At 49.9% G+C, this 8,157-nt stretch overlaps 1 protein-coding gene across 1 annotated transcript; it reads right to left on the bottom strand.

Moving 5' to 3' along the window:
* Positions 1-770: 770 nt before the first annotated feature.
* LOC115661195 (fish-egg lectin-like) lies at positions 771-6,140 on the bottom strand. The gene is made up of 4 exons (XM_030583472.1): positions 5,986-6,140; positions 4,479-4,706; positions 2,721-3,060; positions 771-1,035 (listed from the first exon to the last, which is right to left on the bottom strand). Exons 1-4 carry the CDS (start codon positions 6,035-6,037, stop codon positions 891-893), a joined length of 765 nt encoding a protein of 254 aa, XP_030439332.1. The 5' UTR covers positions 6,038-6,140; the 3' UTR covers positions 771-890.
* Positions 6,141-8,157: the final 2,017 nt, after the last annotated feature.

Genomic DNA, 8,157 nt, shown 5'->3' with positions numbered 1-8,157 from the left:
GCTGAAATCAGGCTAACTGAGGGAGAACCTTGTAGCACAGGTCGTTGGTGATGGTAAAGTTTGCAGAAAGGCAGAGAAAATTACCCAGTTGGGGGTTACTTAAATTCTGTTTTTCTTTCTCATTCATTGGAAGTTCGTCCTATGCCCTATCTCAGTTTTGTGTGTTGCTAATGCAATCGGCTCCATTAGAGTTATAAATATAAAGTCCAGAAGGGGGCAGTTTTGACCATCTAGTCTGATTTCCTACATAACAGAGGTCACAGATGTCATGCAGTGACTTTTGCACCGCACCCAACGGCATGCAGTTGATACAGAGTATATCAGAGCATTTACACAAACATCCAGTCTTGACTAAAAGACTCCAAGTGATGGTGAATTTACCACATCCCTTGTGGATCCGTTCATATGGTTGACTTCCCTCCTAGCTAAAACACTGCCCTTTGTTTTCAGCTTGGGCCTTGCTGTGTTCAGTTTCCAGCCACTGAATTTTATCAGAGGAGAAGCATGTGCGTCCGGGGGCGGGGGCAGCAGAGGCAGAGAAGGAGCAGGTAATGATGAACGTTCTTGGTTCTATTTTGTGCAACTTGATTTTACCCCTGGAACAAAAGCTTCACACCACTGGCTGGAGAAGGAATGTAGAAAACCTGGACAAGGCAGTGGAGCAGGGCTTCATTTGCAATGAAAGAGGTGCTGGGGCTCAAGCAATTTGTTACTTTCATAACTGACATGGCAAACCCAGAGGTGCCGGGGCTCTGCAGTGCCAAGCCAAGAGGTGCCAGGGCTCAGCTCACACTGGTACAAATTAAGCACTGAGGGAGATTGAGAGAGAGAGAGAGTTTAAATGGACACTGTTAATCACTGTGAGGCTGAGATGGTCGGGGGAGTCTCATTTAGATCCGGCATTTCACAATCTTGCCCTGGTCAGTGATAAGCCACAGCAGGCCCAGGTCATAGGACACATGTTTGCAGTTGCAGATGAAGCTGGCCACCTGGGTCCAGGTGGTGCCGACGGGGTTGCTTTTAGTGATTCCATCCCTGAAAGGAAGTTGACAGGACTGGTGTTAATACAGGCCTGCTAAGAGAAGGACTCTGCCTCTATCCCAGCCTATGGAGAGCAGCTTTTCAGTGCAGCCCAGAGGGTAGCCCCAGTACATGTTCCTCCTTGCAGTCCACTCGCGGCCCTGCAGAACCCATCCTCCTACACGAGTGTCTGGCTAGATCCCATTAAGATAGCAGGGTCAGAGCTGAGCATTGCAAGCTTCATCTCCCTGTGGTGTGGGCTGAGGGCAGAAGGGCAGGGAACATCCTCTCCAGGGAAACATTCCTGCTTCCAAACTACATGGGGCCTTTCCTCTGTCTTGGCAGGTGACATGGAATGAAAGCCAGTGACAGAGCGGTATAGAGAACACCCTCCCCTCCCCTGCTCCCACTCCATTCCAGTCTGGGAGTGTCTTCCTCCACTGCCTAGGCCCACAGGGGGACATTGAGTTCCTGTGCTTGGCTCCACAGGAACCCCTCCCTGCTGGCCAGGTGGGGCAACTGCAAACTAAACAGTAATAAGTCATCAAGACCAGATAGTATTCACCCAACAGTTCTGAAGGAACTCAAATGTGAAATTGCAGAACTATGAACTGTAGTCTGTTACCTATCATTTAAATCAGTTTCTGTATCAAATGAACGGAGGATAGCTAATGTGATGCAAATTTTTAAAAAAAGGCTCCAGAGGTGATCCTGGCAATTACAGACCAGTAAGCCCGACTTCAGTACTGAGCAAACTGGTTGAAACTATAGTATAAAATAAACTTGTCAGACACATAGATGAACATAATTTGTTAGGAAAGAGTCAACATGTTTTTTGTAAAGGGAAGTCATGCCTCACCAATCTACTAGAATTCCCTGAGGGGGTCAAAAAGCCGGGGCTGCCCAGAGAGGGAGCAAGTGGGGAAATTTGCTCCAGGCCCCAGGCCCCGCAGGGGCCTCACAAGCCGCTCCGGGTTTTCGGTGGCACTTCGGTGGCGGGCCCTTCACTCACTCTGAATTTTCGGCGGAGGGTCCTTCAGTGCAGCGGAAGACTCGGAGCGAGTGAAGGACCCACTGCTGAAGTGCTGCCAAAGCCTCAGAATGCCGCCCGGTGAGTACAAGGCAGGGGGAAAAAAAAAGAAAAAAGCCGCGATCGGCGGCAGCTCTACCGCCACCACTTCATTCTTCGATGGCAGTTCCCTCCGAGAGGGACCTGCTGCTGAATTGCTGCTGATGACCTGGCCCTGCCCCAGGTCCCCTGAATCCTCTGGACAGCCCTGCAAAAAGCATGTGGACAAGGGGGATCCAGCAGATACAGAGTACTTAGATTTTCAGAAAGCCTTTGACAAAGTCCCTCAACAAAGGCTCTTAAGCAAAGTAAGCTGTCATGGGACAAGAGGAAAGGTCCTCACATGGATTGGTAACTGGTTAAAAGATAGAAAACAAAGGGTAGGAATAAATGGTCGGTTTTCAGAATGGAGAGAGGTAAATAGTGGTGTCCCCCTGACTGTGAGGTCATTGGGATGCTGGAGAGCCCTGGACTCAGCTCATTAGGAAATCAGCGAACATCAGGCACCAGGGTCGGCTTGCTCCACAGCATCAGGCAACATCCTGTTCTCGCTAAGCTCTTAGTGATGACTGTGAATGGCCCTGATCACCCATGGGAGGAATCCTCCCTCCTGCCTTCTCCTTTACTGTACCTGCGATATACTTGTCCTGCACTGTTCACGCCGTAGACAGAGCCTTCGGTCCCGACCTCAATCATGGACAGTTTGCCTGGAACGTGCTCCCACCTGGATCCTGCACAAGGATCCGGGGTGACATCAAACCGGAAATAGATATCGTCAGCTGAGTTAACTCCCCAGCAGCCCCCCATACCACAGCTGTAGTACTTCAGCTTTCCTGCAATATTGACCCAGGGCAAGGCAGAGTTACTGTTCACAGAGACCGTTGCTGGACGAGACAGACAGTAGATGTCATCATGCATGTTGACACCAGCGACGAACATGTCTCCACCCGCATCAATTTGCTTGAGCAGCCCTAAAACAAACAAGGGTAAAACAATGTTCAGAGGAAAGAGCAGGGCTGGAGCAGCATGGAGAAAATAAGGAAGCAAACCACCTATTGAGAACTCAGCCAGAAACATAACTAGACACCAGGGGTGAGAGGGAAGATAGAAATCAGTCAGAGACGTGTGGTCTCGTGTTTGGAGCAGTGAGCTGAGATCAGGATTCCTGGGTCTGATTGCCAGTTCTCTCCCAACTTGCTTAACAGCCCTTGGAAAGCCTCTTAGGGCAACAAGGGCCTGATTATAGGAAGTATTGAGCACTGAGAGCTCCCACTGACACCAGTGGGAGTCGTCACTGCTTAGCAGCCCTGGAAATCAGGACGTCTTAGTTAGGTGCTGACATTTGTGCACTCAGGCTTGGAAACATGGATGTTAATCTCCTAGTGACCGGAATATGGGGGCAGTAAATATTCCCACCTCACTGGGGGCTTGTGAGTGTCGGGGTTTGTGTACACACTATATTGCACCAGTTTACATGTCCCTAATTTAACTCAGCTGCTGTGGGATCATTTAGTTTGCTTTCAGGGTACCTGATTTCATTTCCCTTAAGTCGATTAGGCCTTGTCCACACGAGAAGGTTGCACTGCTTTAATCAATGGTGTGAAGCCAGTGTAAACCCCTGGAGTACAATGCCTCTACTGTGGACTCAGTTATCTATATAATAAGATTTCAGGATTGTCACCTCTCAGTGTGTCACACTGAAGCCTAGAGTATCTGGACTGCACAGATTACGAGGTCCTACTGCCACAGCTGTGTGACAGCCTGGTCTTTCAGCTCCTAGCACCGGTCTGAAGGTGCTTATACCCAGAGGATATGCTGGTAAAAGACACCTTTATACAGATATAACCCCAAGTGTCGCAAGTTATATGGAAGTAGCTATTTGGTAGACAATCACACTCCTATCCAAATAATCGGACTGGTGTACAAACCATGTATAGACAGGCCTGTGTGAACATTCTGTTTTCAGTTTAAGCACAGGACTACGTGTGTTTTTGTATTGCTTTGTATCAGTCTGGAAACACATAGAATGAAATCAATGCCACCCCCCAGTGAAGACACAATTGGACCAGTAACAAGGGGCTCGTATCACCATCGCTAATTTCACTACATTTTCCACAATAATCTGTACGGACATAAGCACCTTCTAACCTGTGAAACTGCATCCACACTCAGGGGTTGCACCAATTCAGCTAGATCAGCTTCCCTATAGAGTTCATGGTACAGAACCGGTACCAATGTAACTATACAGAAAAGCTGTCGTCAGATCCTGAGAGTGGCCCATCTGGTGGGAATTGTGACAGCAGCCTGGGTCGGAGTTTGGAACTGGACACAGGATCCTAACAGAGGTGCCTTTTGTCGTCCCCATGACATATCAAAGCTCATACGTTACCTGTGACCTGTTGCCAGCTTCCTCCCACCAGCTTATAAATGTTGTTGTTGTTGTTCACACCCCAGACTCCGGCAGGACCAACCGTGACGTGTTTCAAGGAGCCTGGCACCTGGGCCCAGCTGTTTCCATGCAGCGTGTAAATATTGCCCGCGCTGTTCACTCCAAACACCTGCCCAATCCCGACATCAATCTGCTTTAATGACCCCGGTATCTCAATGCAGTCCAGACCTGAAAAGAAGACAGAATGTTCATGCATGTGGACTTGTTAGTAAACGGGAGAAATAGCCACAAAAGAGAGAGAGCTTGGGGTCTGGGTGGCTGAGGATATAGAGAATGGTGAATGGCCCATTGGCGATTGCCTGGAGCAAAAATCCCCAACAGCTGCAGACGGGACACTAGATGGGGAGGGCTCTGAGTTACTCCAGGAATTCTTTCCCAGGTATCTTCCTAGTGGATCTTGCCCACATGCTCAGGGTCTAACTGATCACCATATTAGTGGTCAGGAAGGAATTTTCCCCCCGGTCAGATTGACTGAAACCCTGGTGGTTTTTCGCTTTCTCTGCAGCATGGGTCATGGGTCACGTACAGGTTTAAACTAGTGCAAATGGTGGATTCTCTGTCACTTGAAGTCTTTAAACCATAATTTGAGGACTTCAGCAACTCAGCCAGAGCTCAGGGGTCTAGTACAGGAGTGGGTGAGCGAGGTTCTGTGGCCTGCGATGTGCAGGAGGTCAAACTAGATGATCACAATGGTCCCTTCTGACTTCAGTAAGCGTATCTGAGTAAGAATATACATTACAATTTTAAACCCAACCAGTGACCCATAAGTGACTTGCCACAAGATGTCAGAACATGTTAGTATTAGACCTAAGTGGGTCGAATATTTATTTAATTTTTTTTCTAGATATAGGAATTAGATACAATGTTCCTGTCAGAGATAATTCTTCTTCTTATTATTATTATTATTGCAGTTATTAGCTGCAAAAGAAAAGGAAGTTTTCAGTTGCCTAAGTAGCCCCTGGAATCACGGTTAAAGTCCCCTCCCCCAAATCTGAAATGATGTCTCCGTGGGCCAGCACAGAATTTGCCCCCACCCTCATGCATGGCCCCGTTGGCTTGACTGGAGCCGCCCCCCAAATATAGAAGTCAAATTACATGGATGGGCTGAGCCTGGGGACAGGGCTGGGAAGGTGGGAGCAGGGAGCATCGCTCAGTCAGGGCACAGAGAGCTCCTGCAGAACGGACGGGCAACAGAGAACTCAATGAGACCTTTTCAAAAACCAAACAATCGGTGTTTGTGTCACTGTCATTGGTGCAGACTGCTGCGGCCACAATGTGCGAAGTGCAGGCCATGCGCAGAGGAAAATCTGGTTCCCAACCCACGAGCATCTGCCTGAAAACAGTTCCCCAAAATGTGGCAGTGAATCCAAACTCAGTCCTGCACTGGGGCTGAGACACCCACACAGCCATCTGCAAACCCTTCGACAGAATCCCTGTCCCCACATACCTGAGCTTCCTGCAAGCAGGGGCAGCAACAGCAGGAACTCCCAGAGCATCATCTTCTCAGCACCCCTTGGACAATGGGAGCTCTCCTGGTGTCTGCACTGGGGCAGTCCACGGGCTTTTATAGCTCAAGCACAGCTGCAGGCTGAGCAACCTTGCCTCCCCGGGTGCCCCCCCACATCCTCAATGAGGAAATAGGGAAATTCTCACATGGCAACACCACGCCCTGGAGCAAAGGCTGTTGAGCAACATTATGGGTTTCCTCATAGCAATTGTGACACTAGATCCCTTGTATGGCAGCCAGCCCGGCAGGTATTGTGGTTGGTAGGTGAACACTTGGCTGGCCTCTGGATAATGGTATCCCTAGCCTCTGTTTGTCAGAGGATGGAGAAGGATGGCAGGAGAGAGATCACTTGATTATTCCCTGTTAGGTTCACTCCCTCTGGGACACCTGGCATTGGCCACTGTTGGTAGATAGGATACTGGGCTGGATGGACCTTTGGTCTGACCCAGTATGGCCATTCTTATGTAATGGAAGGTTTTAAGGGTTAAGTGTTTCCCCCTGCCACACCTGTTCTGTTTGCTGTGGTTAACGTAAGGAATGCAGCCTTCTCCTAGTGACCTTGCAAATGTTTGTCTTAGGGGGTAGATACACAGGGAGGGCTCAGAAATCCCCAGGAGACTAGATCTCTAGAGACAAGGTACAGTCAGGGAATCAGCCTCCACTTCTCTCTGGGTCTTTTAGCTCTTCAGGTAAGAGGCGTGTGAACTGGCCGCAGGGTTTTTTGTATGAGCTGTGTTCCAGAGAGGGAAGGAGCTGTTACACTCAGTGTTTGGAGGGTGCCCTGGTGGGTGAAGGGTTGACACTGGAACTGGTCGCATGTGATTTTGGAAAGGGGAACGTCCACATGGACACATCTTGAGTGCACCCCTTAAAAACATAGTCTCTAGGGCTAAGCTGTATTTGCTAGTTTATTGATAAGAATATCATGCGAGACCATTTCAAATGCCTTACTAAAGTCTAGGTATACCACATCCACCGCTTCTCTCTTAGACACAAGACTCGTTATCCTATCAAAGAAAGCTATCAGATTGGTTTGACACGATTTGTTCTTTACAAATCCATGCTGGCTATTCCCTATCACCTTACCACCTTCCAAGTGTTTGCAGATGATTTCCTTAATTACTTGCTCCATTATCTTCCCTGGCACAGAAGTTAAACTAACTAGTCTTTAGTTTCCTGGGCTCCCAGCTCCCTCTGCCCTTCCCCAGCCTTGCTTCACCCAGGGCCGGTGCAACCACTAGGCAAACTAGGCAGTCGCTTAGGGCACCAAGCGGTTGGGGGCACCAAAAAATGGCGAGCCCCAGCCATGGAGGAGCTGGTGAGGTACGGGGGAGGACACCACTAGTGGGGAGCGGCCGCTCCTCTCACCACCATCACCAGGGCTGCTGCAGGCAACAGCAGATGCCTTCAGGTGGTGGCTCCCGTGTACCCCCCGGCTCTCCCCTCACCTCGCTTGAGTTCTGTGGCTCTCGGGGGTGTGAGCTGCCGCTGCCGCCACTGCCCCTCCCGAAGGGCTCTGGTGATCTGCGGGGAACAGAGGCGGCAGGCAGAATCCGAGCATGCAGCCACCTCCTGCCCGGGTTCCAACTTTCCCGGCTTTCACCACTCTCCAGCCCATGAGCTCCTGGCCAGGCACTTCCCTCACGCAGCAGCAGCCAGAGCTGGGGTGAAGGGGTGGGAAGTTGCTTCGGGCCCCACAGTTCAGGCACTTGGATGCCGCCTGCTACCACTGTCCTCTTCAGATCGCTAAAGCCTGATGTTGGCTCCTGCCCTGAGAGCGGCAGCGGGAGGTGGCGCAGGACTAGGAGGCATGCTGTTGTGGACCGTGGCCACCAGGCAGAGTGAGGTTCCTGGGAAATGTTCCTGACCATCACCGTCTGGCCGACTTGACAGGAAACCTTCGTGGCACCAACCCCTATATCCAATGACCTGAACCTGGGAGTTGTAAGTCGCAGCCACTTGGGGTCAACTTCCCCTCATGTTGCACGGGCCAAGGCTCCACAGCTTAAAAAAGAAAAAAAAAAAGTGGACTTTCTAGTTGTATTTCCCTGTATGGATTAATCTGAGATATCTATGAGAAAATAACCTATTTAAAAAGTTACATGATTAAAT

This window comes from Gopherus evgoodei, chromosome 13, assembly GCF_007399415.2.
Source record: "Gopherus evgoodei ecotype Sinaloan lineage chromosome 13, rGopEvg1_v1.p, whole genome shotgun sequence".
In the NCBI taxonomy this organism is placed as follows: domain Eukaryota; kingdom Metazoa; phylum Chordata; order Testudines; family Testudinidae; genus Gopherus; species Gopherus evgoodei.
This window is presented reverse-complemented; position numbering and strand designations above follow the sequence as displayed.